General features: G+C 40.8%; 1 protein-coding gene across 2 annotated transcripts in view; it reads left to right on the top strand.

Moving 5' to 3' along the window:
• Window positions 1–19,359: 19,359 nt before the first annotated feature.
• The window catches only part of FAM91A1 (family with sequence similarity 91 member A1), a 32,651-nt gene continuing 24,040 nt past the window's right edge, over window positions 19,360–27,970 (top strand). The window contains exons 1-6 of one of the 2 annotated variants that reach the window (XM_063299647.1): window positions 19,360–19,582; window positions 22,427–22,511; window positions 23,761–23,912; window positions 24,311–24,368; window positions 25,394–25,461; window positions 27,225–27,338. In XM_063299647.1, coding sequence (XP_063155717.1) covers window positions 19,511–19,582; window positions 22,427–22,511; window positions 23,761–23,912; window positions 24,311–24,368; window positions 25,394–25,461; window positions 27,225–27,338 — 549 coding nt within the window. In that variant the 5' untranslated portion in view covers window positions 19,360–19,510. Of the gene's footprint in view, window positions 19,583–22,426; window positions 22,512–23,760; window positions 23,913–24,310; window positions 24,369–25,393; window positions 25,462–27,224; window positions 27,339–27,970 lie in introns of those variants that run through there. The other variant, XM_063299648.1, reaches the window with a different exon arrangement.

Genomic DNA, 27,970 nt, shown 5'->3' with positions numbered 1-27,970 from the left:
TCTTCTTCTGTTCCTGTCTATAGGATTTCCCTGTAGTTAACTTCCCAAGATAACAGCTGCTGCAACAGGGTGGGGCTGTTCAAACATACAGTTATATTCATGACTTTTGACATGAAGCCCAAGAGCATCCAAGACTGTGCAGTTTAAATGAGGCAATGCACAACTGTTTGACATTTTCCTTCAGTTAGATCTTCTACAAAACATATATCAATCACATTTCTTCAAACTGGGGCAATTCACAGCTCTCACAACTTCGTTTTGAGGGACACTGAGCAGTTTTGTTTTTTAATGCTTCGTTTCTGTTTTCAGGGCATCTTTTGCCTAAAGGACAAAGATGATCAGTTGCAGTGTGAGAACAGGATGTCCTTCTCTTAAAAATCTGGAGATTGGAGCATAAAATTGTTGAGAGTTCTGTTAAACACTTTTACAAACAATTAAACCAAATCAAAGTCTGAATGGAAAAGAGTGTGTTACATGGCTGTATTAGCCCTTCCCTGCCCAATCCGTCTGATTCCAATAAAAAACACACCAAGGGTTGAACTGGCTGACTTCTTGCATCTGATACTTCCATACCAATTATATTTTTACTTTTTTATTCAAAATTTATTTGGATAGTATTGACAAGCTGCATCAAATTAAAAATTTGAACTGGACCAAAGTCTCTAGTCAATGCAAGACACCAGCTGGAACTGTCTATTTTCTTCTGAGCAGGCTAAAGAGAAAAATATCCCCTTTATTTTTAGCAGAAGCTGAGTCAGAGTGCTGCCAGGGTTGTGTTTTGTTTTTTCTCCGTCTTGTCGTTTTGCTTCTTTTACTCAGAGAGATAGTTTCCAGGCAGTTAAAAACCCTTTTCTCTCCAGCAGAAATCAGGTCAGCTCACTCAGCAGCAGGCTGCTTGTTGTTGGTGGCAGTGGTGATTTTTCATGGTTTTGGAGACAGACCAACAGGTCTGAAATGGAAATTTTCTTTCCACAGAATTAATGGGGCTAGATCAAGATCTCATGCAGTTCTAAGCCCCTGATCACTAGGAAGTACATCTTATGCCATAGCCAGAACTGTCGATTGGTCTATTAATACATTCCCACTCCTCATCTATCTGCAGTTTTTAAACAGGTAAAAATGACTTTGGATGCAATAACTTACTTGGTAATAAGTCCTATTGATTTCAGTAGCTTCTACTAGACATTCATAGGATTCCACACTGCGGCGGCAATCCTATGCATATTATTGCTGCACATCACTCCTATTAAATGCAGTGGGATTTATTCCCAAAGAACCAGCTACAGCCCTGTGTAATTCTATACATGTGCATTGCCATACCCCAGCCCTTGGGTAGTTCTATTCAACTCCAGTCCTATGCATCAGGGAGTGGAGCAAGCAGCTCCTGAATCCTCCTTTTCACACCTGCCAGAACTCACTTTGACTGCAATTGCCAAAATTTCCTGCAAGTTGAAGTGGAAAAGACCCAAAAGCAATGGCACAGGAATAAAGAGGCTGCCATCCTCCACATCAGCAGAAAGAAAGAAAGAAAGAAAGAAAGAAAGAAAGAAAGAAAGAAAGAAAGAAAGAGAGGGAGGGAGGGAGGGAGGGAGGGAGGGAGGGAGGGGGGCAGGCGGACCGACAGACAGACAGACAGACAGGAAAAACCCATGAAACCCATGAAAATACAGAAAATCCTGGCAATGCCATTGGATAACTGAACTGCACCTACATACCAAATCTCCCTGCCCCTGGCATCTTTGCCCTCCCAGATACTATAACGGTGCATTAAAATAATAGCAGAGGCTGGTCACAAAAAGTTAAGGTGACAGTTGCGACAGCACAATCAAAGCTCTGCCTGATTTTGTGTGTGTTGCGTGTGCACCATCTTGACTTTTTAACCATCCCCTACAGACATCCCTGCGTCATAGGATCGCTTTAAACGGGTAGGATAAAGCTGTGAGGTAGCTGATAGGGAGAAAAGAGTGGTGATTACCACTGTTGGCTCCTTGAGACAGGATTATTATCACTAGCTTAGGTAATCAATGGTTCCAACAGGGTTCAGCTTCTTCTGGACAAGAATGGCTCAAATGTGGCAGATTTCTTTGTGACAGGACAAGAAGCCCTTGAAATGTTAAACACTGAAATGGAAGAGACAGGAAAACTGGCATATTTATTTAGCTGTAATTGTAAGTAAGACATATTGATGGGAAAAAAGCAAAGAGAAAGGAAGGGAAAAAGTGCAATTTGTATTCAGCTTTGAATCTTAAAAAAAAAAAAGCTCAAATTACACCTCTATTTTAAGAAAAGGGAGCATGCCATGTTTACTCACACTAATCAAACAGGAGAGGGAAGATTAGCATGACAGGTGTTGAGTGCAGCCACCAGTCACCTTCCTCACATCAAACCTGTTCATTTTTTATTACATTATAAAAGCTATTTAGAAGAAATCCAACACTATCTCTGGCAAACCATGGGTGTCAGCCCTTCAAGGTAGGTCACATCATCCAAAGTCATGCATGCTAATATTACTTTTATCATAAAGGTATAGTAACAGAATCTTGCAAGTCTGAAGGTGCCTCCCCCTCCCTCCCTTTATCTTCATGAGAACAAGGGAAGGCCTTGCCTGAGATATTTTCTCAGGTTACATTTCTGCCCCGGACTCAGTCCTCTTTTATTTGACTGTTGTCTTGGTAGTGTCTCTTTCTCCTGTCCCTCAAGGCTATTCCCTCTGCCCTCTGCAATGGAAGAAAAGAATAAGGGAAAAGCAGTGTTTTAGTTTGAACCCTAACCCTTCTTTGGAAACCCAACCTCATGGGTGTCCAGGGAGGGGGGGGGTTAAAAAGTCAAGATGACTTTTTGGTGGCAAATTCTGGATGGGCTCTCAGTAATGTTCCAGGGATTTGGAGGCTGCAAATATCTCTGTGGTTTTGGGTTATGCACCCACATTTTAAAGCTAAATACAAAGTTAGGCTTTGCAGGAAGCTCAGGAGAGAATTAACCAAACTGCAACATGGCCAAGGAACAAGTCACACACTTCCATTGAATAACAAGGACTTTAATAACTGTACCAGCCTTTGCCAAACTGGTGCCTTTCAAATGGTGTGTGATTATAATGTTCAGAATTCCCCAGCCTGCATGTTGGGGAATTCAGAGACCATTAATCCCAGCCCCATGTCAGGGAAGACTGCTTTAGTATGCCTCGTCTGCCTGGTTCTCACTTGGACCTACTTTTTGGATTTTTTTCTTTTTCTTCTAATTTTGTTTCTTCCTCATCTGAAATGCTTTTTGTGCCATTTTGTAATGACCAGGCTGAAATGATCCTATTCCGACACTTTATGTGAAGACCTAGCTCCCTGCAGAAGGTTCTGATATTGGGAAAGGTGGAAGGAAAAAGAAGAAGAGGACACACGGCAGCAAGGTGGATGGGCTTAGTTACAGAGGTGATGGGTGCACTATTAGAAGACCTGAAAAATCATGTCAGGGACAAATCATCATGGAGAAAATCTATCTATGTGGTTGCTAAAAGTCAACACTGACTTGATGGCACATAGTAATTCAATCAATCAGGATAGATGTTAGATTTTTTTTCCCCTTGTGGAATGACACAGGTATTATTTTTAGCTGTTCTGTAATATACTATTTCAGCATCTATTTCAAGGGGAGCATCTAGGAATTCTAGAATGCTCTCATGAGTCAAAACCATTCCTCTCTGTTCTTAGTTCTTTCAAACAAAAAGCAAAAGAATTATCAGAATCGCTTATCATCCAAGCTCCAGGGATTTCTTGAAGGCAATCTGTCATGTAATTTCTAAAGAATAGGTCTCTTCACAAAGTTTAACTGACTGAAATATTTATGTTTAGAAACTCAATCAATGCATTTCATCAAGCTAGTAGTAATGATGCTATTGTACAATGACTGATTCCCAACTGTGCCAGTGTGGCAATATTTTCCTTTTGATACTGAAAGATTATATGACATTTGCATATTAATATCACAGAGGTACATAACTTGGGGATACCACTTCACATGGAAATTCACATAGCAGCTACACATGAGAATTTGGTCCTGTGCGATCATGGCAGACAGTGAATTAATGAATGAATGAACGAATGCTCATTCACTAGGGTTAAGATCTGACTGGTACAGGTTCCCCTTTCTAGAATGACCCATAATTCAGTGAGAGAGGGACCCACATAAAAAGATTATAGTAATGAGCACTCCTCTTCCAAATGCCTTTCATACTTCATCCCATTTGTCCTGTTGGTTTTCTGCCCCTCCCTTCCACCTGTTGGACTGAAGACCCATTACGCTTGCTCAGTCCATACAGAGATTTGGGGATGGGGGATTTATTTCCTTTATCCTTTGTTGTACTTCAAAAACATTGGGGTGTCCCTCTGCCAAGCCTGACAAGATCCCAATCTTGTGCACCAAGCATGCTGTGGAGCCACATATAAGATTCCAATCTAAATCGAATAGTAAATGACCTAACAAATTAAACTGAATAAGGGCTTAATGCATTTAACTGTTGTATAGTATGCAGTGAGTAGTATAATTACATGTTTTCTTTATTTTAATCCAGCCTTCCCAGACTTTGTGTCCTCCAAATACGGTAAATTCCCATTATCCCCTGCAATAATGGCCTATTTAGCTGCATTCTGGAGAGTATTGAGATGGTTTTCATGAATTAATTGAGCATGCACACACCCACTCTATCCATGATGGCTAGGAATGATGGGAATTGTGGTCTGACACAAATTGTGGGCATCAGGGTTGGGGAAAATTGCTCTAAAATCTTTGGCTATGTTGCAGGATTGGCACTGGTTCTACATTTTAACATACCCTATGCTTATCTGTGATAGTTGCCTTAATTCCAATAATACACTCAGACTCAAAGAAACAGTTCAGGTTCTGAGTTTATTTAGAAAAGGGTGCAAACAGGTAAAAAGCTGAGAATGAGAAAAGCGCGCCTAAACTCAAACTAAATAGCATCTTACAAACAGCAGCCCAACTCCTCCCTCACATGCAGTTCACCCCACATTCCCAGGTGCTCCTAACGGGCTCTGCTGCTCAACGGGCAAAGAGGCCTTGACATTTCAGAGATAGTCTAAACACATTCCTTCTGGCACAGGTCAACACGTCTTCAGTACAAGGCTCGCAGCAGCACCCTCCCAGCCAGAACACGTATCAGCACCATGGCAAGCGAACCGTTACGATGCAGAAACATCGGAACGGTGAACGTGACATTATCATTTCAACATCTGCAAGAAAATGCAATTCAGTGTCCCTCATCAATCATCCCTTTCTGGTATAATCTTCCAAGTCTCCATTTCAGTTAAGGAGGAAAAACATAATAATATTGATTTCAGTTCTGTCTGCCACCTGTTGTTATTTCCAGAAGACCAGATATTTCCTCCCACACCTAATACCAGCCCAGATAATAATCTCTTTTTAAAAAAGGAGCACAGCTGACTTAGTTGAAGTCATAAATACAATACTGCTTTTCCAGACAATTATATACTGCCATTGACTTTTAAGTTGCTTCTAGAACAGCTCATTCGTCTTTTGAACTCCTACATATGCAACTTTGAAAAAGGCAAATTCAGAATAAGTCAGGTGGTAACTCCTGGACAAGTTCTATAAAAGTAAATCAAGAGGTTGATGTTAGATTTTCAGGCCTAGTGCAACAAAATGCCCCTCAGCATCAGGGGATTTATTGAATTCCACTGCTGGTTCCTTTGATTTGATACATCTCCAACATTTGCAAAAAAAAGAGGACCATGCCTTTGTAATGCCTACTCGTATTCCAAGGATCTGAACCCTGTCCACCCTTTTACTCGGCCTGCTATATTTATATTCTCTGAAATGCCATACCCTGCACTAGTTACTGAATCAGAATAGCAAGCAGACCAGGATGCTACAGTGATTAGAAGAGATTTCCCCAACCTGGTTCATTCAGATACATTTGGACCTACACCTCCTACTACCATATAGTGAATCAGATCATTAGCCCACCTAGACCAGGACTACAGTATACCAGGTGATGTTCTTAGCAAATTTTGTACTCTAACTCATCACAGTTCCTTGTCATTGGCCATACTGGCTGGAGCTGATAGGACGAAGTATAAAACACAAAGAAGGCATCAGCTCAACTCTCTCTCCTTTAGACTAATTCTTCTCTGATACCAGCATTTCTTTAGGACTCCAGGCAAACATTTTTCCTACTTGACTGAACAAGCATCAAAATCCTCAGGTGCTGCTGCACTTACTTGCAGATCATACATCTAATAGGTTCCATCCAATAAGTTTTATCTCCACCAAGGAGATAAAAATCAGCTTTAAGTCACTGAAAACAAGAATCTAGGACTATGATGTAAGCTAAAGAGAATCATACACTCTCCATCTTACATATGAACACACACATATCCAATGGATTCATTCATCATGTTAAGCTGGCAAGCAGCTCATTTTGGTTAACACGTGTAAGACACACTTTATGGTTAAATGCAATCCATGAATCCAGCCAACTGTGTCTTATTAAACAAACCAGGGTCGAAACATGTCTTTATTAAACAAACCATAGTTAAATAAGCCTTTGATTAGCTTGATTTGTAAAACCAGTCTTTCTTTCTCTTCTTTGTCCTTTCTCAGCTACTTCTCCTCCTTGATCATGAGATGAGGTGGGGGAGGTGAAGGGGAAAATTTCCACCAACCATGAAAACTTTCAGAAGCCAAATTGCCACTGAAGGGGTGGAGCCAAGAAGAAGATGCCATCCAGATCATTAAAAAAAAAACAGTTCCCCAACCTTGGATTGGGGGGTTAGCCAAATTCATATGTGGAATCAACACAGGACTCAAAGCACAAATAATCAAGGCCGACTATAGCCTTTATTGATACAATGCGCACTGGAGGGGTCCTCACCAAGATGGTGGGTGCCTCCCATGCAGACAAAAGAAATGCACTGATATTTATACATTACAGAAAAGGAAATGATATAAGCATAGATATTCATAGGATGATGCAGGGAGGCATATATACATATTCATAAGCAATAGATCTCACATTACTTTATGCCCTGCTTATCTACTCTGAAGAAAGCCATTGTCTTAGTGGGAAGAAGAGAGGGAGCAAACTTCTTGAATATAGGGATTCTTGGGTTGCTGTAAGAATGTCCTGATAAAAGTTAGAAGCTGCAGAAGCTGGTGTGAGATAGCTTCCAAGGTTGTTGCCACATACCTTTATATTTCAATTTGGTTTAAATGGGACCATTCATCTGAAAACTTATTTTTCTCACACATACAAGATGTGATCCTGAAGAGCTACTAGTGATGATAATTGAATGCAACCATTAGTATATCTTAGAAAACAAATCATTGATTAGCAGAAGAAAGGCAATTCTGGGTCTTCCTAGGTGCATGTGGTTGGTTGCAATGGAAAACAGGCTTCTGGGCTAGAAAGGCCTTTGATCTGATTTATCAGATCTCTTCTTATGTTTATCGTCAACATATTCCCCATTATTTCTGTGCTTTTTCATTTCTTTCTTTATCACGTATATTCTATCTTTGCCTCTTCATTTTCCCTTTTATTTCTATAGCTCCCTACCTCAATAATCCCCTGACACTCTTAACTTTGTACATAATTTTAAACAATGTCTGCAACCTTAAATGAAATGAATGGGAATCTGAAATGAAGATATGTACACAGATGCAAGATGAACACAAAGAAATGCTTCATGAGTCACCTTAGGGAACTTCTGCTACGTGGCAGCTAGTTTCAAGGGTCACTTGATCCATCTTTCCTTGTATGATGCATTGTCATTAATTTTTTGCTGCATCTTTAGCATAATACAGGAATAATACTGAGAAAAAAATGAAGAAACAGAAAAAAAATGAAGAATTTCAGGAGCCTAACAGGCCAGTTCATAACTTGATTTGCAATTCTGGTGCATCTTTACAGAAGTTGCCCAAAACATATACTGAGTTCAGCAGATTGCCTCATTCATTTCTAGCACTTAACGTTCAAAGGCCATCTCAGGATACCCTACAACAGTGTTTCTCAGCCGTGGCAACTTTAAGATGTGTGGACTTCAACTCCCAGAATTCTGGCTGAGGAATTCTGAGAGTTGAATTCCCCACATCTTAAAGTTGCCAAGGCTGAGAAACACCGCCCTACAGAGTGTAAGAACTTCAGTTATTTATTTTTATTATAGAGCCGGTGGATATCTGTGCATGCATATAGACATTTGTGCAGGAAGTAATGAAAATCTTCACTATGTACAAGACTTTTCTTGAATGTTCTAGTAGATCTTGCATCAGTCTATCCCTCTGAGGAAGGTTAAAAGCAGCTTGGGGATTCAGGGGAAAGGAAGCATATTGCCTGCCCTTCCACAGAGGTCCATGGCAAGTCTGTGTCTGTGCACAGCTTCAAGATGGCAGGCACAATGACATGATTCAAGCCCTGCCCCTTTTGATGAGGCTTTTAAGATTCTTGTCAGCCCTTCAAGGTAGGCAAGGTCAAGAAACAGGCATGACAGAGATTCCAGGCATATCATTTTATTATTGTAGGGTAGAATAACAGAATTTTGAAAGGCTGTCACAGTTTATCTCTCTGTGACTGTCCCATCTTATACCAAATCAAGTTGGAGCTATTTTGAGTTTCTTTCGTATGCTTCCCCTTTTCCTGGACTGAGTAATATTTTCTGCCATTCCCTCCTTAATGGCTTACTCATTCCTTCCTCATCTCCCAGGTCAGAGCCACATTCCTTCACAACTGGGGAAAAAAGCTAGAATCTGTCACCAATAAGTGCTTGACAGATTCTCCTCTACTTCTGCCAATTCATGGCCATAATTTTCTTTACTATTTTTATTACTTTAGTGCAAGGATAGCACCACTGGTTTCCTTCTACTTCATTTTGCCTACATCATGGGCTACTTCTGGTTGGCCCCAGAAATTCCCTGTATGCACCGCCAGTCCCTTGTAGTGTCAGTCATGGACGAAGTTTGGTCATTATCAAGCCCACCCTTCTGCTTCCTCACATGCCCCCCCTCTGTGCCTGTTAGCCTGACAGACCAAAGTGAGAAGAAAGATGAAGCAAGAGGAAGGTCTTCCAATGCCCCTGCTCAGTATAGTAGGAGATCTCTTCATCTTATACCTCCTCTGGGTCTGAGATCTGTCTACCAGGCTACTTTTTGGACATGTTTAACGCTCTTCCAGAAGAGTACTAGACCCATGTTCAGAAATAGCCTGACATAGCCAGGATACACTTCTATGCGACAATTTAACAAGCGGCTAAACCCACTTTTTAAAAAAACCTACCAACACTTGTCACCACATATTAAGACGAGCAACTGGTGATTGCTTCTCCCACCAGCAGCTGCTGCTTGATGGGACGGAAAATGACATCAGGGATCCACCAGTCACTTTCCTTGTCCCCCATTAAGGATACCATCGCTTATTGGGTTTGTTACTGACAAAGAACATTGCTCAGACATCAGGACATCAGATTTTACGGTGGCAGTCCAGATGGTCCAGATAAGTTGGACTACAACTCTTGGAATTCCTGTAGCTCAGCACTCAGATTTGTTGTTCCAGCTTACACAGAGGGCACCAAACAAGGGAAGACAATATAAGGACTCAGTTGTGATGTTTTGGCCAGTCTTAGGACCTATCCATGGTACTAAAGGACTCAGCCCTTATCTGCAGATAAGCATCAGGGTGCTTATTAGAGAGCTGCAAAATGTTTTGAGTCTGGAAAATGTTAGTACACCACAAACCATTTCCTGTTCTGGGCAATGGACTTTCAGAAATACAAAACACACAGGATCACTAGGATTGTCCTATTCTGGTAGAGCGGGGGGATGGAATGAAACATTTCAGAGGGCAAAAACGAAGGTTCTGGAACCAGATTCCTCCAACACATAGCCTATCTCTAGGGTACGCAGTGCATATACAGTGCACACACAGTATGTATTGCCCCCCACTTTTTTTCTTGTAGCTGCTGAGTCATCAGTTGACTTCATACAACTGCATTTCCATCTTCCAAACAATGCCTTCTTTCCCACTCAGTAGCAGCAATGGGGAAAGCAGAGCAAGGAAGGAACTCAGTGAAGGTACAGTATATAAAATTATGCTTGGCGCAGAGGAGAGAAAGCTTTTCTCCTTCTGTCCAGGGTTAGAACCCAGCAGTGTCCAAGGAAGGTGAAACTCTCCACCAAAGCCTGATTAAGCTCTGGAATCCAAGAGATGGAGGGTCACCAATTTAGAGAACATCTTAAAAGGTGGGACAAATTCACGGCAGAGAAGGCTACAGTGGCTACTAGCCATTGCTTTTAATATCAGAGGCCATGCATACGTCAGTGAAAGAGAGTTCTGGTCTGATCCCATCAGGGTTGTGCTTACATTCTGGGCTCCTCACCAACGTGGACAGCTGAATAATTGAAGCAGCCCAGCCACTTATCCTGCTGCTGGCCCTGATCCATACTGAAAAGTAGAAAGGCAGGGCCACCTGGATCCAACATGAACCGCCACTTTAGGGTTGGCTGATTCAGTAAGCAAAATCACTTCCTGGTTGACCACTTTCCAAAAATCATTTGCATCAGTCTGACTGTTCCAAAGATAAACAGACTATGTAATTTCAGCCCACATCTCTTTTGCACAACTTCTTCCTTGGCAGTTTTTCCAATATACCTGCTGTAACGGCAACTCAAAAAGCTCCTTATCACCAGAATCTTTCTAGTGTTTCCTTTATTTTCCACACACTTCTGGAGACGTAGGCACCAACACATTCAGATAAAGCTTACTTCCTTCTGAGAAAATATGGATAGAACTGGACTCTTATCAATGTTATTCACTAAATTATCAACTCCAAATTACCACCAGTCAATTACAGTCTGAATTTTGCTAGAGTGGAAGAGAAAAAGGAGGCAATTTTATTTTCTAATTAAATTTGTATTTATGGGTTAGTATCACTTGGATCCCTTCCACAAGTTAATGAAACATTGTGATTGAAAACAGGGCGATGAGGCAAGATTTCATTGTGCCCTTTTTCGGGAAGTGTGTGCACACTGGGTATACTTAGTTCACACTTCAGGTTTTACAGGTAGTCCTCGACTTACAGCCATTCATTTAACAACGGTTCAGAGTTACTATGGCCTCGGAAAAAGTGCTTTACAACCTGCACTCGCACTTATGACCATCATACCACCCCTGCAGTCACATGATTGCAATTCAAGTGTTTGGCAACCGGCTCACATTTACAACTGGTTGCAGCATCCTGCAGCCATGTGATTGTGATTTGCAACCTTTTTTGCTGGTTTCTGACAAAAAATGTCCATTGGGGAAGCTGGATTCACTTAACGACCTGTGATTCGCTTAACAACCACTGTGATTCGCTTAACCATAAAAATGGTCTTAAAATTGGGTGTGGTCATGTGGTGAGTCAACTGATGACCGCAATGACTTACAACAGAAATTCTGGTCCCAATTGTGGTGCCTGTCTGGTGACGTCAGGCAGAGCGGGCATGCTTCGTGTCCCATGGAATAAATTATATCATCTTGGAGGACCCAGGAGGTGCACCTTCTCTGTGGGGGTTCCTGCCCTCTGAAATATATATAGTATATACGCACATATAGTTGCTACCTTTTCCTCTTAATTATAAGCCACCCGGAGTTGCTGAAGAGTCAGGCAGCCTCTAAATCAGGGATTCCCAAACTGCGAGGTGTACCTCCCTTGGGGAGGTGCAGACAGAGTCCTGGGGAGGTGTGAAGGACCTTTTAGGTGTACATTGTTATAATAAATCCACTTTTCCCAAAGGTTCATCATATTATTTTCATTGTTCATTTTTGTTCGTTTTGGTGTTTAGATTTTAAGGGGAGGTGTTTATGTTAAGATTCCACTAAGGAAGGTGTGATAGCAAAATGTTTAGGAACCCCTGCTCTAAATCGAATGAACAAATAAATAAGCCACAAATACCTGCATTTGTACAATCCACTAAGCTATATATCATGACTCTGTATGTGTGTGTGTTGATATTTACTCTTTATTTAAGGCCCCGGTTTTGTTTTATTGATTTTGTTATTTATTAGATCATTTTAGTCTGGGCTTTCTGTCTGACTTAACACTTGTAGCTGTTTTTATTTTTTCTGGTTTTGTTCGCTGCCCAGAGTCCATTGGAGTTGGCAGCCAATAAATTCAAATAAATAAATAAAATTGAAAAAATATCTCTGTATATTGCCGTAGGCTCCTGGAGGAAAGAAGGGGGGGGCATATGAACTCATATAAAGTTAGCTCAGGAGTTGTACAGAGCTCTAGATGCTCAGCTGCCCAATTCAAAGGCAAAGCTGTATACTAAGAAGAGAAAGTTTCCCTCCTGATAGCTAGATGGAACCATCCATGTAGTTTTCTTGGCAAAATATGGAAGTGGTTTGACTGTTGCCTTCCTCTAGGCCAGTGTTTCTCAACCTTGGAAACTTTAAGATGTGTGGACTTCAACTCCCAGTTGCCAAGGTTGAGAAACACTGCTCTGACTGGGGAATTCTGGGAGTTGAAGTCTACCCATCTCAAAGTTGCCAAGTTTGAGAAACACTGCTCTAAGCTCTTTCAGCTTCACAATCAGATGTACATCCCTGGTGGTTCTGTGGTCTCCCACCCAAGTCCTAATCAGATCTAAGCCTGCTTAGCTTTTTCAAGAGCAGCCAAGGTCGGCTAGATACTGCCACCTGCTGCAACAATTGATACTTTTAGTACATGAAATTAGTACGCAGCTGTCCCCCCCCCCCAAAAGAAGTTTCATGACCTCACCAGGAAAAGTGCAGATATTTTTGTCAAGATTGGTAGCTCTCATTAAAAATAAGAAAAAGCTGTCCTGATACCAGATAACTAACAGAACCTCATATCCCATCTTGTCCACGGGGCATCAAACACTGAAAAAAAAAATGAGGAAGAGAGGGAGGCAAGCTGCATTCTTTAGTTTATTGGTGTGAACTTTAGCACAAAGTCTGATCAGAACTCACCTATGTGAACCCCAAAACTTGGGTCAAATAAACCATGGTTCAGTTAGGTAAATATGCCATGTAAACACAGCAACAGTTTAGCTGGTTGTCATCTGGTAAGGGGAAGATGAGACAACGCTGCATTTAGGTAAAGATTGCACACTTAATACATTCTTGCTCCGCTATCAGGGAGAGACATTATTGCAGATGCACACTGGATAATTGACAAAGAAAATAAAATCCTAAATAGAAGTCAGTATGTGCTTCACTGCTACGAAAGGCCTTTGATTGTGTCAACCATGTCAAGCTGTGGAATTGTCCTTAGGAAAATGGGAATCCCAGAAGATCTTGTTGATTCCATGTGAAATCTATACACAGGAAAGGAAGTCACAGGCTGGATGGACCACAGTGAAATAGATTGGCTCCAGTTTGGCAAGCAGTGAGACAAGGTTGTATGCTCCCTCCTTATTTATTCAGCTTAAATGATGAATACATATTACGAGAACCTGGGCTGGATGAAGACGAATTGAAGGAAGAAACATCAATGACCCTGCAATAGGCTGATGACACTTCTCTGATAGCCAAAAATGCAGATGATCTGCAAGCTCACAGTAATGGCAGTCAAGGAGCACTGAAAAATGGGACTAAGGTTAAGTATCAACAAGACTAAACTAATGACAACAGGTACAGTGACCAGCTTTATAACTGACAGTGGGGATACCGAAGTGGTGGAAAGCTTCTTCCTTTTAGGATCAACTATCAAAAGTAAGAAAACCAGTCTGGTGTACTGGTTAAAGACACCAGGCTAGAAAGCGGGAGACCATGAATTTAGTCCTGTCTTAGGCATGAAACCAGCTAGGTAATTTTGGGCCAGTCACTTTCTCTCAGCCCTAGGAATAAAGCAACGGCAAACCACTTCCCAAAAAAGGTTTATTCTGGGAGTTGAAGTTCACATATCTTAAAGTCGCCAAGGTCGAGAAACACTGCTCTGTAGGGTGATTCTTCCATGTACCAATTTCATTTTTATTCTTTCTTTCTAGGAGGCTCACATCACGGTTCCATTTCATCCTCATATTGATCCTGCAAGATAAAGACATTTGGACCAAGGCTTCATAGCTGAATGGTGATTTGAAACTGGCTCTCCATATCAGTTCTAGCCTAGCTAAGCCTTCTCCAATCTGCACACCATTAAGATATACTGAGAATACAAGTCTACCAAGCTGGCTGGGACATCTGAGAATTGTAGCCCCAATGCATCTTCAGGACAGCAGTTTTGGGACGGCTGGCCTAAGAAGTTCACTGTGTGCTGTAAATATGTAGTAGTATATACAACACATTTATTGCTGTTTGCTCAATGCTTTCTGAGAAAGCTATAAATCTTAATAAATTATTACACCCCATTTGCCAACGCCACTATGCTAGCAGTCCAATCAGAACATATCGCTGTAGATTTATTCTTTACGGACTCTGCAACTGAACGTGTTCCAAAAGTGTTAATTACACTTGCACTTCTAGTGTTCCTTGGCTCATCAGCATCCTTTAATATGCATCAATCACTTACAGATTTCACCAGCTGAAGCACCAGCTGCAGAGTGTGACTGCAGCATAGCTCCAAAATGGGGGAATTAGACGGTTACTGCTGTCCCAAAAATAGACTCACAATGATGCATTCTCCACATCAAGATTCTTAAAATCAGGAGGAGTTATAGGAAGCAAGAAGTTTCACTTTCAACCCTAGACTGAGTTGCTCAAAAATATACATACATACCCATCATGCGATCCCCTTCTGCAAAGTACAGAAAAGCAGTAAGGGATAGTAATCCAAATAAATTAAGGTAAGAGATAAGAAAACACAGCTAAATCTTATACACACACACACACACACACCCCAAGCCTCCTATAATAGTATGTGGAAATGACCTTGAGAAACAGGGCAAAGAGATGCTGCCTAGGAAATGGTCCGATAAGAGAGAGCATAGCCCCCAGCTGGATAGTGGGCAGAGCAAGAGTCTCAGGAGGGACCCTCCCTAAGTTCTCAGGCTGTAAAAGAGACAGCAGGAGAATTGCACTTTCAGACTTGCAAGATTCTGTTAATGTAGCTTTACAATAAAGCAGAATTAGCTCATCTGGTTGTGTTTCCTGTCTGGTAAAGCTGACACCTCCCCATTCCTTTGTATCCTCGCTTCAACTGCCTCCACATTCTGCTTCATGCATTGTCTTTTATTGATTAAACTTCTCACCTCTCACTTCACCTCAGCTCTGTCCAGCCATGACTTTCTCCGTTTTTCCCTTCCTTTCACTCCCTGGCCACGTATCCATCAACTCTATCTGCAGGATCAGGGCATCATTTAAATCAATTACATTCTTCCCCTTTCTCTTAATTTTGCAGACACTCATCATACTGACTTCTATTTCTTTTACCTTATTCATTAATTGATGCTCTTCATCATTCATCCACTCCTCTTACATTCCAAAGCTGTAATCTTCCACTGCCACCACCAGATCAATCACAGACGTTGAAAATATACATAAACTTGCTAGACTTTTCAGGTTAGAAGCAAGTTAGAAACCGAACCACAAAAATGCACGTTATCACAGCAAGCTGTGTTTCCAGCATGCTGCTGCTTCTCACAAACGAAGTCTACGTCTTGGCTAACCTTCCCAATTATTTTTTACTGGTGAATGTTAAAATGTATTAAGACACCCACCGGCTGAAAAGCACATTCCAAGTCCAGACTTCATGAAAATGAAGTGAATTGAGATTCATGTGGATCAGCCAAAATGGAATGCATGCGTGAGTTATGAGCAGCATGTCAACATTGCAAAATCATGCACAAGTGCTATTCAGAGAATTAGCATGGCATGTAGTAGATCAGGACCTTGGGATGGGGAATGTAACATAAGGCAATTTATCTCCCCATGTAGATACAATACCTCCTGCTGTGGCTCTCATTCAATTTCCTTTTCTCCCAAGAGCAGCTGTTTGCATGGGATGTAGTGGGGAGAGCAATAAGCATGAATACTATAGACTGTTTCTGATATCATAGTAAATAATACATTAGGGATGTGTGGGTTAAAACTTACAGACCACTGAAATCAGTGAACCTTAAGAGGGTTATGACCGGCTCATTTTACTGATTTCATTATGTCCAAGCATGATTAAGTCTGGATCCAACCTAGTAAGTTTTATTCTTTCTAATTGTTTATATTTATGCTTTCTTAATATAGTATTTCCAAATCTACAGGAAAATCTAAAGGCCTGAAAGGAGCATTGCACTAATGATCAAATATATGAGTTCTAGGAGCTACCAGAGCTGAGCTGCAAGATTTTAACTCTGGATTTCTGCAGCACAGGTATCATAGAATGCAAGTAAGGGCTGGAAGGGACCTCAGAGGTTATCTGTCCCAACTCTCTGCTCAATGCAGGAATCCACAAGTACAGCATCTCTGACAGATGGCCATTCAGCTCTGTTTGAGCACCTCTAGCAAAAGAGAGTCCACCACCTGCCAAGGCAGTCTGATTCACCACTGAATCACCTCTTACCATTAGGATTTTTTCCTGAAGTAGACCAAAATCTACTTCCTTATAATTTCTTGCCCTGTCCTATGGAACAATTCTGCCTTGTTTTACATGACATCCCTTCAGTTACTTATAGACAGTTACCTTATTTCACTGCAATCTTGTTATCTCTAGGCAAAAGATACCCAATGCCTCCAACAGTTCCTCTTAAATTTTTCCTTCCAGATTCCTTATCATTTTGCTGTCCTTTGGACATGCTTTAATTAGTCAATCTTCTTCCTAAAATGCAGTGCCCAGAGTTGGGTGGAATATTTTAGGCTTAGTCTGACCAGTCCAGAATAGAGAGGACAGTGACTTCTCTTGATGCTATACTCATGTTAACACAGGCTAGGATTTTGCCTTTTTTTTTTTGCATCTGCCTTCCACTATTGATTCATGTTCATCATGTGATGTACCAAGACGCTCAAATCCTTTTTCCATAGCCTGCCACCCAACATGGTCTCCCCACCGTCTGACTTTAGTTTGTGCAAACCCAGCCTACAAGTCATTCCATTTTTTAATCTGAAAAGCAGAATATAACAGTTTTAAACAACACACCATTCAGGTCTTGAAGCTGCTTCCACAACAGGACCTGGTGGTGGTTTGAAAAGAGGGTTGGAGAAACCGAGGGCAGCTATATATGATTTCCAGTATGGAAAGCAAGTCATCAAATAGTAGGGCTGAAAAATGCTTTCTCTTCGAATGCCACATGATCCTGGGGTACTACATTCAGGTGCTCCAAAGCAATTAAATAGTTCCTAGAAGAGAGTAATGCACTCTGCGCCATATCTGTTTCTCTCAGACTTAGTTGTATAAGCATCTGGCATCAAAATGGTGATGTGATGCAAACCACAACCTTATGCACTTGCCACCTGATCTCTGATGCAAAGATTGAAACCACGGACTTTGTGTGATGACGGGATGCCTCATGATTCTTCATTTATCCCTCCTTGCAGATGCCTATATGAGACTAACCACTGCAGGTATAAAATACTGAGATAATGCATGCTATATGCCAGCAAATTTGGAAAACACAAGCATGGCCATCAGATTGGAAAAAATCAACTTATATCCCCATACCAAAAAAGGGAAACATGAAAGAATGTTCAAACTATTGAACAGTGGCACTCACTTCACATGCCAGTAAGGTAATGCTCAAGATCCTGCAAGGTAGACTTCAGCAATTCATGGAGAGAGAATTGCCAGATGTACAAGCTGGGTTTAGAAAAGGCAGAGGAACTAGGGACCAAATTGCCAATATCCGCTGGATAATGGAAAAAGCCAGGGAGTTTCAGAAAAACATCTATTTCTGTTTTATTGACTATTCTAAAGCCTTTGACTGTGTGGACCATAACAAATTGTGGCAAGTTCTTAGTGGTATGGGGATACCAAGTCATCTTGGATGCCTCCTGAAGAATCTGTATAACGACCAAGTAGCAACAGTAAGAACAGACCACGGAACAACGGACTGGTTTAAGATTGGGAAAGGAGTACGGCAGGGCTGTATACTCTCACCCTACCTATTCAACTTGTACGCAGAACACATCATGCGACATGCTGGGCTTGAGGAATCCAAGGCTGGAGTTAAAATCGCTGGAGGAAACATTAACAATCTCAGATATGAAGGTGATACCACTTTGATGGCTGAAAGTGAAGAGGAACTGAGGAGCCTTATGATGAAGGTGAACGAAGAAAGTGCAAAAGCTGGCTTGCAGCTAAACCTCAAAAAAAACCAAGATTATGGCAACCAGCTTGATTGAGAACTGGCAAATAGAGGGAGAAAATGTAGAAGCAGTGAAAGACTTTGTATTTCTAGGTGCGAAGATTACTGCAGATGCTGACTGCAGTCAGGAAATCAGAAGACGCTTAATCCTTGGGAGAAGACCAATGACCAATCTCGATAAAATAGTTAAGAGCAGAGACATCACACTGACAACAAAGGTCCGCATAGTTAAAGCAATGGTGTTCCCCGTAGTAACATATGGCTGCGAGAGCTGGACCGTAAGGAAGGCTGAGCGAAGGAAGATCGATGCTTTTGAACTGTGGTGTTGGAGGAAAATTCTGAGAGTGCCTTGGACTGCAAGAAGATCAAACCAGTCCATCCTCCAGGAAATTAAGCCAGACTGCTCACTTGAGGGAACGATATTAAAGGCCAAACTGAAATACTTTGGCCACATAATGAGAAGACAGGACAGCCTGGAGAAGATGCTGATGCTAGGGAGAGTGGAGGGCAAAAGGAAGAGGGGCCGACCAAGGGCAAGGTGGATGGATGATATTCTAGAGGTGACGGACTCGTCCCTGGGGGAGCTGGGGGTGTTGACGACCGACAGGAAGCTCTGGCGTGGGCTGGTCCATGAAGTCACGAAGAGTCGGAAGCGACTAAACGAATAAACAACAACAACAACCGCTAAGGAACATAGGCGAAAAAAGGCCATTCAGGGTAATATTTAGGCCCCGCCTTCCTCTCATTGTCTACGTCACAAATAAAAGGGAGGAGCATGCACCAAGCATCACGGGAATCGTAGTTTCATAGGTACGATGACCTAAGATGACGTACCAACGGTCCCATTTCTCGGCTTCTCAAGGATTCTTTCTCCTAAGGCAAAGGGGTGTGCCTGGTTTTTGTTTTTTTATACATACAGTAATTAATACAGCTGATCGAATTGCTAATTAGGTAGGAGGAGCCCCCGGATATGCCGCGAGCGCTTCTCGGCCTCCCCCATCGCTCACATGCACGCACGTCCCGTCTCGTCCCAGCGCCGGAAGTGACGCCCATTGGAGGGGCGGGTCCGCCGGCGTCCAGAACGCGGAAGCGCCGGGGAGGGGGGAGGGGGAGCAGAAGGCAGGTTTGAGCTGTTGCGTTGGGTCGTGGCGGAGCTTCGCCTCAGGAGCGGGGCTGAGGCGGCCGCGAGGAAGACTGGGGTCCGCCAACCGCCGTCCGTTCTCCCTCGCTCTCTCCACCCCATCCCGGGGATCCTGCCATGAATGTGGACGTGGAGTTTCACATTCGCCACAACTACCCCTGGGCCCGCCTCCCCGCCAGCATTAAGCAGGTACTGACTGACTGACCCCTCCCGGTATCCGTACGCAGCAACGCCCCCTCCGGTTTCCCGCGGAATTGACCGCTCGGGCTGCCCGTAGCCCACCTGGGCTGACCGAGAAGCCGAGCCGGCATCCCCCCGCTTGTCCCGGCTGGAAGCGCCTCTTCTGTCCTCCTCCCTTCCCGACGCAACTCAGCCTTCTCGGGCCTGGCGCCCCCACGCGGGCGGGCGGCAGTCCCCATTTCCCCCGAGCAATAGGCCCCGTTGGCTGGGAACGGGGGAGCTGCCGTCCGAGGAGGCTGAGGCAGTGCCAGTCAGCCCCTGCACTTGTTTCTGCCCCTTTCCAGAGCAGCTACGAACGTGGCAGCCCTGCGTCCTCTGTCTCTTTAGGTGAGCAGCGCTGAACTCTCTGACAGGCAGCCCAGGCTGGAAGATGCTAGCCGGCTTAAAGTCTCCCTGGAACTCCCTTAGCGTTGTTTTACGGCGGTGTTTTTCAAACCTGGCAACTTTAAGACGTGTGGACTTCAACTCCCAGAATTCCCCAGCCAGCATGGCTGGCTGGCGAGTTCTGGGAGTTGAAGTCCATACTTTTTAAAGTTGCCAAGTTTGAGAAACACTGCTTTAGGGCCACATTAACCCAAACACCACCCTGGTTTTTATTGGAAAAGCGTTGTTTGAACCTAGGACACAGGCTTTGACTGCAGAGGATTGGCCATTGAGCTTCCATTCAAGATGTGAGGGGTTGCATGGGTGACATTCTCTGCAAATCATGTGCGTTTCCTCCCAGCTCCAGGTTACCTGTATCTCTGCACGGGAACACATTACAAGTCACATCTAAAACATTTGCACAACACTCTAAATTAAAATGCGATTGGCTTGGTTGGATTAAATAGTTTGTGGAAACAGCATTATTAGTTTATAGTTCAGTTAAGAATTGGATCAGCTCTGTAAAGTATCATTAAGCAAATCACGGGTTAGGGAGTTGTGCAGACACAAGTACAAAGTCACTATGTGCTATTGATTGATTGATTTTGTGCCATCAAGTCATTTTTGACTCCTAGTGACCAAATAGATTTTCTCCATGACGATCTGTCCCTCACCTGGTCTTTCAGGTCTTCCTCGTTGCACTCATCACCACTGCAACAAGATCCATCCTCTTCTCTCTTCTTCCACCTTTCCCAGCATCAGAGATTAAAAGAGATGACCATTCTTGTATACAAACATAAAATCTAATGCACATGATGTGAAAGTTAAATTCTTAATGTTGGTAGTAATGATTCTTTATGGCAGAATTGCATGCATTTGTTTTGCAAGCTGGTAACTTTATATCATTCGTATCAGTGCCACATTACCATCTTAATTAAACTTATTTTCTTAGTGTTTTTCGTAGTCAAATACAGACAATTGCAACACCAACAGAAAATGGTTATATAGTCAGGAAAGAACATTATAGTAATAAACAATGTATCAAAAAAGGAAAAAATCATAAGAAAAAGATGTATATAATGTCCACTTTGTATTGGGATAAAATTAATTTAATCTTTAAGCTTATTACTAAAAGTAGAACTGATTTTTCATTTTTAGAACATGAAGACTTTTAAAAACTAGAAAACAGACTCATATCCTGAATCCATTTCTTAATATCAAGACGTTCCTTTCTATTTACATACGATTATATTCTTTGTTGTGCACCTGACTTGGTAGAGCCAAAGTTCTTCATGAAGTGAAAAATTCCATGTTTCAGGAATATAGTTGAGCATCATCTTTACATCTTTCGCTATTACATTTTTTTTCCAGAAGTGTATTAACATATGCTTTGATTTGAAACCAAGATAAAGTTGTAGTGAGACAAACCAAATTCATTTGAGTTAAAAATTCCTCAAATTTCATACAATTCCAGAAGAAAATATCTAATGTCCAACACTTTTTAAACTTTGTTTGAGGGGTTCAATAGATATGAAATAATATTTTCTGAAGAATTAATTTCATTCTTAAATCATAAATATATTTTATATGTTTTAAAACTTGGACCTACTGATTTTCCAGGATTGGAAATTCTTATTCTTCATTCCACAGTTTCAGTATAATGAGTACTAACTTTCATTCTGCTTTTTGATTCCTTATAAAATTGGATTGTTGGTTTCAGTTTAAGTGCTGTGTTATAATCAGTGTGTTCTCTTTTACTAGCCTCAGATGCAGACTGGTCTTAAGAACATATGGGTAGGCAGCAGCAACATTTAGTAGTGGTATCTACAAAGGTCATGTGAAGACCTTTATGCACTGTTCTCAAAAATAGGTCTGCAGTAGAAGGGATGTGCTGCATAAAAATCATGTGATATTTGAATGCTACAAACCAATGCATTTTTGAGGTTCATGCTGATTCCATTCACAAAATCATATCTGTGCTGACCACAAATTCTGTACCAGGTAAATATGCAAGTTCAGGATCATTACAGTTTACCCACATAAGACTAAATGAGGACTGTAATTGAATACTCTCAGCCAGGCTCAATTAAGAATTAACATAAACAGTCTTTCCAGTAACCTTTTCAGCAGCTGTTGTTTTCCCAAATAACATGCAAATTGGTTCTAAGAATTGGTTTTATTTGGAAGAGAATCTCCAACTACTCTTTAGCAGCACATTTTATAACAACCTTTTAGGATAAAGATACATTAAAACAGCTTTGTTTTACTACAAGTCAATTGTACATATTTGCTGAAAAGTAAGCCATTAAGATGAGTGGTGCTTTCAAGCACTTTATGCTGAAAGAATGGATATTAATCTGAACATTTGAGTGTGGTGTAGTTCATCAAATTTTTGGTAGCTTGTCTTAATGCGATTTGCTTGTTTCATAGGGTCTTGGAAACTCACAACGAGAATATGAAAAGCAGGTTGTGCTGTACAGTATCCGCAATCAACTACGGTACAGAAATAACTTAGGTGAATAAAGAAATACAAATTTGGGAAAGGGAAAATGTTTTGTTAACTGTGCAATCCATAGTGGCCACCCTGGAAAAAAGATCCATAATAACACATTTCTTGTTGCTGAAATACATTGACCACTTTACAAAGGAGGATCAATTCCCCCAGTTCTTGGGAATTTCTGTAAAATGTGACAGCAGCAGCTAAGGGCAAGGTAGCAGACAGCTGTTGCTCTGTTACAATTTTACAAATGTAGACAGAAATAGCCCCATCTTGTATTTGTAAGCTGTCTTGAATCTGAGCAAAATGGATGAGATGCATGCGTTTTAAATAAATACTCTGAAAGCTTTTAAATGTATTAAGATAAAAGTAATATTCATTGAATTCTTTGGTCTTCTTCATTAATTAATTCCACATTTTAGGATCTGAGTACTGGCAAAAAAAATTATTTACCAAGGTGTTTTTGGTTAATTCTGTATTAATAATTAATGAGAGAGAGAGAGATCACATTTTTTGTCAGTAATCTAGAAACTTTAAAGCAGTGTTTCTCAACCGTGGCAACTTAAGATGTGTGGACTTCGACTCCCAGAATTTCCCAGCCAGCATGTCCAGACATCTTAAAAGTTGCCACAGTTGAGCAACACTGCTTTAAATCATTCTCTCCCTCTTTTGCACTCATGAGTGTAGACATATCTTAGATCATTGTGTTCCCCACATCAAGTCCCTTTTCCAAATATAAGCTCAGTTCTGAGTAATGGTGTTGCTGGCTCCCTCTGGGTGTTAAGGACTTCAGTTCTCCTCATCCTAGGCCAGCACAACCACTGTCACTGATCGAAGAATCCTGCATTTGTTGTAAGACTGCTGTGTGGCACAGTATTTTAATTTCAATGATTAAGTATTTTAATTATGGAATTTAATTCTGGCTTTGAGCTTAATTCCATTCACGTTATTGCTATGTCTTATACTCTGTATTTTCATTATTGTTGAAAATAGTCTTGAGTATTACAATAAACAGAGGTAGGGTATTAATTCAATAGTAAACTAAAAAGATAACTTTTCTCCCACTGGGCCATGGACTTCAGAACACCAACCTTTCCATCTTGTTTTGACTTTCTTACTTGCACAGTTAGAGTCTTGTTCAAATTTGTGTGCAAGTGAACCATTTTGCACTGAAAGGTCTTTATACCCCATTCACACCCCATTTAAAAATAGGTTACATTACAAACTAAGTTAAGAAGACTGTTCTAACATTTCATTTTTCCCCCAGTTAAGCACATCAAGAAAGATGAACGCAAATACTACGAGGATCTGTTAAAATATAGCAGAGATCATCTTATGTTATATCCCTACCATTTGTCTGACATCATGGTGAAAGGCTTGAGGATAACGCCTTTTTCATATTACACAGGAATAATGGAGGTAAATTCAGAGAAATACTTAAAAAGAGAGACACCATTTCCTTCTATTGCCATGTTATGCTTGCCTACTGGAAACACAGTCTGTTGTTAGCTTTTTCTTAGAACTACTCATCGGGGAACATCATATCCACGGAGTATTTCATTTTGGGCTTGCCCCTCAGTTTCTCTCATCAAGGAAGCCGCTTGGAAGGAATAAGCACATAAAATAGGGAAGAGGTTCAGTTGGCAGTTGTTTGCCATAGCAGTTAATGCCCAGTTCTTTTCTAGTGACAGCAGCTTTATGAAATACAAGGCTTAGGATTTGCAATACATGCTGATATAGCATCCATGTACAGCTATGAAGTGTGAAAAGTACAGTGACTGAAACTGACCCTGCATCTTCTTTTTCTCTTTACGAAGGACATAATGAACAGTGAAAAAAGTTACGATTCGTTGCCTAATTTTACTGCTGCAGACTGTAAGTATAAACTTACATTCTGTTTATGTGGGCTAAATAAATGCCTTTTTTAAAAATAATAATAATAATAATAATATGCTGGTTTCAAAAGCACAGCTGCATGATAGTTCCTTTTTTTGTTGCTGAAGTTGCTTAAGAGAGCTTTTGCTTAAGAGAGCTTTTGAAGTTAAAAGTAAATGTCTCCCATCTGAAAACAGAACAAAAGAGACAGTGTTAAAATTACACTGAGAAAGTTAAGAAAATAAATGTCCAGCCTATCACATGACTGTTAAATAGTTGTTTATTGTCTCAGCTGTAAGTCATAATTGATTATATTTAGATTATTTAGGTAATTCTACTGCAATCACTTTGCAGCCCATAACATAGGCTTTTTAACAGAGTTAGCTATCAGCAGAGCAGCCACTGAAGCAATTGCTCTGAGTAATGTTTCTATCTTTGTTTAGTTTTCTGATTATACGACCATTCTAGTTAGATTGCTATAACTTTTAGTGAATGTCTTTCACAGGCAGACCCAGGGTTTTTTTTTCTTGTTCAAATACAGATCTTGGATTAAAAGCTCAGAATTCTAGGACAGACTTTTAAGAAAAAGATTATCTTTGATAAAAGCTGCAAACAAGTATATGTATTGTTTGAAATCTCCAGGCTATAGGAGAATTAAGGAAGCCTCCTTTCTTCCAAGTCAGCTATTACTGCTTTCAAATATGGATGTTTTTCAGATTAAATTCTTACGTATCTTTTGAATCAAGGATGAACTAAAAATGCATGATAATTCCAGACAAAACACTTGTTTTCAACCAATCAGAATATAATGACTGTCTCCAACTGAATGTATTGTAATGACAAATGACGTTGTTCCGAAGCAGCCTCTTATAGATAATGCATCTACTTTTTTTTTTTGCTGTTTTTAAAGGTGCCTCTTTGGTTATTGAGCAAAAAAGGAGGCCATGCTGCATATTAGTAATACTTTCTCCCAGAATAGGTTTCCAAATATAATTCTGTCTGAAGACTTTTCTTCTTCTTTTCAGGCTTAAGACTTCTTGGCATAGGAAGAAATCAGTACATTGATCTGATGAACCAGTGTAGGTCATCAAAAGTATGTATTCTGATTTTTCTCCACTTGATCTAGTACTGACCTCTAGTCATTGATATTAAACAAGTACGTATACAGTAATAACAGTTTCAAGTACGTTCGTACTTTGTGAGCGTCCATAGTGTGCTTAACCGGCTTTTCTTGCAACCTAAAAGGTAAGTTTGCAGAGTTCTGCTTCTTTGGCTTGGTGAGTTTGAAAAACACTTATGAGGCTGCCATCAAGGACAGTTTGTTTTTGCAGATTACAGAGGGCAGTTTATGGGGCATTGGCTTGCCACAGCGTGCACCCAATCATCTGTAGTCTTTGCCAAGTTGCAAGGGTCATTTTTCTAGTTCTGCGAACTCCCTTTTCCCTCAATTTCTGATCAGTGGCAGGAAATATCCTGCCATCATCTTGCACAGCATAAATACTGTATATATTTGGTGATTAAAAGTATTCCTTGCCCTTCAGCAGAATATGCTAAGGACAGCTGAGAAGAAGAAAAAAAACACTGTAGCACTGATCAGGCAATATTATCGATATGTGACAGAATCACATTCCCAGAAATAAGAGTATTCCAATGGGAGATGAATGAAAGTTAGTTGAACGTTTTTAAAGTCCTCAGAAATCAAAAAGATCTCTGGCCCTCAGAGGCAACTTGGAAAGTGACTTGTATACCTCACTCTAGAGAGATTTCTGAAGCCAGCAAAAAAAAAAAAGAAAAAAGAAAAGAAAACAGGCCTCCCAGGTATTGCTGCCTTGCTCAGTTTCCCTGGAAGAGGGCTCCCAATGAAAGTCTCAGCAGATGGACAGGTACATGTATGAGAAAGCTTTCTTTCATTTATGACTTTAAAGGTAAACCTGTGCGTTTTTCAATTACATCCTACAATGAATTGCCAGCTAATAAAATTATTTCAACATTGGCTAAGAAGAGCTCCTCTAAGGAGCTGTACTCTGTATTCTGTTTCCATTCAGTCATCAGTGGCAGGTCATGTATGATACAGTGCATTAAGGGAACAAGGGCTTTTAGGTGACTGACTATCAGGGTTCTCCAAAGTGGTCAGTATTGATCAGCAAGGGTTGATGGGACTATCCAAAGCAGTGTTTCTCAACCTTGACAACTTTAAGATGTGTGGACTTCAACTCCCAGAATTCTGGGAGTTGAAGTCCACACATCTTAAAGTTGCCAAGGTTGAGAAACACTGATCCAAAGGGTCGTTATTGTTATTATTATCATTCATATTTAAAGTAATATTTATTAAATTATTTTCATATAATAAATGTTTGGGGGTCAAACAATCAGAAACTTCATGAAGTGGTCAATGAGCTGAAGAGTTTGGGGACCCCTGATCTAAGGCTTACTTTGTAGGCTCTGGAGATCTATGATTTGTAAATGCCCCATCTCTTTGTATTTAGTATCATTGTCTTTGGTTTATGAAAAAGGGAAACAAACACTTGTTCTCAGCTGAATGCATGTGCTTCAATTAAAAAGAACTTGGATCTGTGTTGGTGAAATTGAAGAATGGACAGGAAGCTACTACACTTGCTTACTTTCCATTTACACACTTTAAATGAAGTGGAGCAACGTGTAAAGAATGTGCTGCAGAAACCATTTCCAAGGCTGAACGATAAGGGCAGTCTCACCAGGGGGAAGGGATAGTGTGTTTAAAGACTTGAGTATGCTGTGTTTGAAAACGTAGCTTCCTCCGTTTTATGTGCTAGCAAAATTAGTTGTTTTCTTGTGATCGTTGCAATACGCCTTCTCAAATGTGCTCTACCGTTTCAGAAATTTTTTAGAAGGAAAACTGCTCGCGACCTGCTACCCATGAAACCAGTAGAAATTGCCATAGAAGCTTGGTGGGTGGTACAAGCTGGTTATATCACAGAGGATGACATCAAGGTACAAATAAAATAATTTGTGCAGCTCGGCTAGAGTTACGCTTTGTTGGTGGACTGCTAATGAAGTTTACCCCCATTTCCTGGTCATGAACCTAATAATACGTGCTGTTTTGATCAGAAACATTTCTTGTGGTGAATTATGCTTGATAGAATTGCTTGAAAATTACAGCAGTAATGATCTTTTATAGAAAATGGATCAGGTTGTTTTTTGGATTCTGCTTAGGCTACCTACTGTAGCCCACATCATTTACATTCCTCTGGGAAAATTACATGCATTTTTATGAATCAGCTGCTGCGAAGCAAATGTACTTTTTTCCCTATGGTAAGGCACAAATATAACAATACTAACATCTAATATTCAGAGTTAAGCTATTTTTTAATGTGTGAGTTCCACTTAAGTATCATAGGTAGTACTATAAAACAACGTCTACCTAATCTCTTTTAAAGAATATTTTAAGATAAACAGTTGTAGCTTATGTTTGATTCCATAAACTAATTATGCAATGTTGGGGAAAAAATCTTCCTTTTATCTATCTGTACCTTGCTACAAAGTACAATTGCATTAAGTGATCTTGAATTAACATTATGAACAGAAATGTGCATCTCTCTCTAGTAGAATTTTTATTCTAGCAT

Source organism: Candoia aspera, chromosome 3 (genome assembly GCF_035149785.1).
Source record: "Candoia aspera isolate rCanAsp1 chromosome 3, rCanAsp1.hap2, whole genome shotgun sequence".
Lineage (NCBI taxonomy): Eukaryota > Metazoa > Chordata > Lepidosauria > Squamata > Boidae > Candoia > Candoia aspera.
This window is presented reverse-complemented; position numbering and strand designations above follow the sequence as displayed.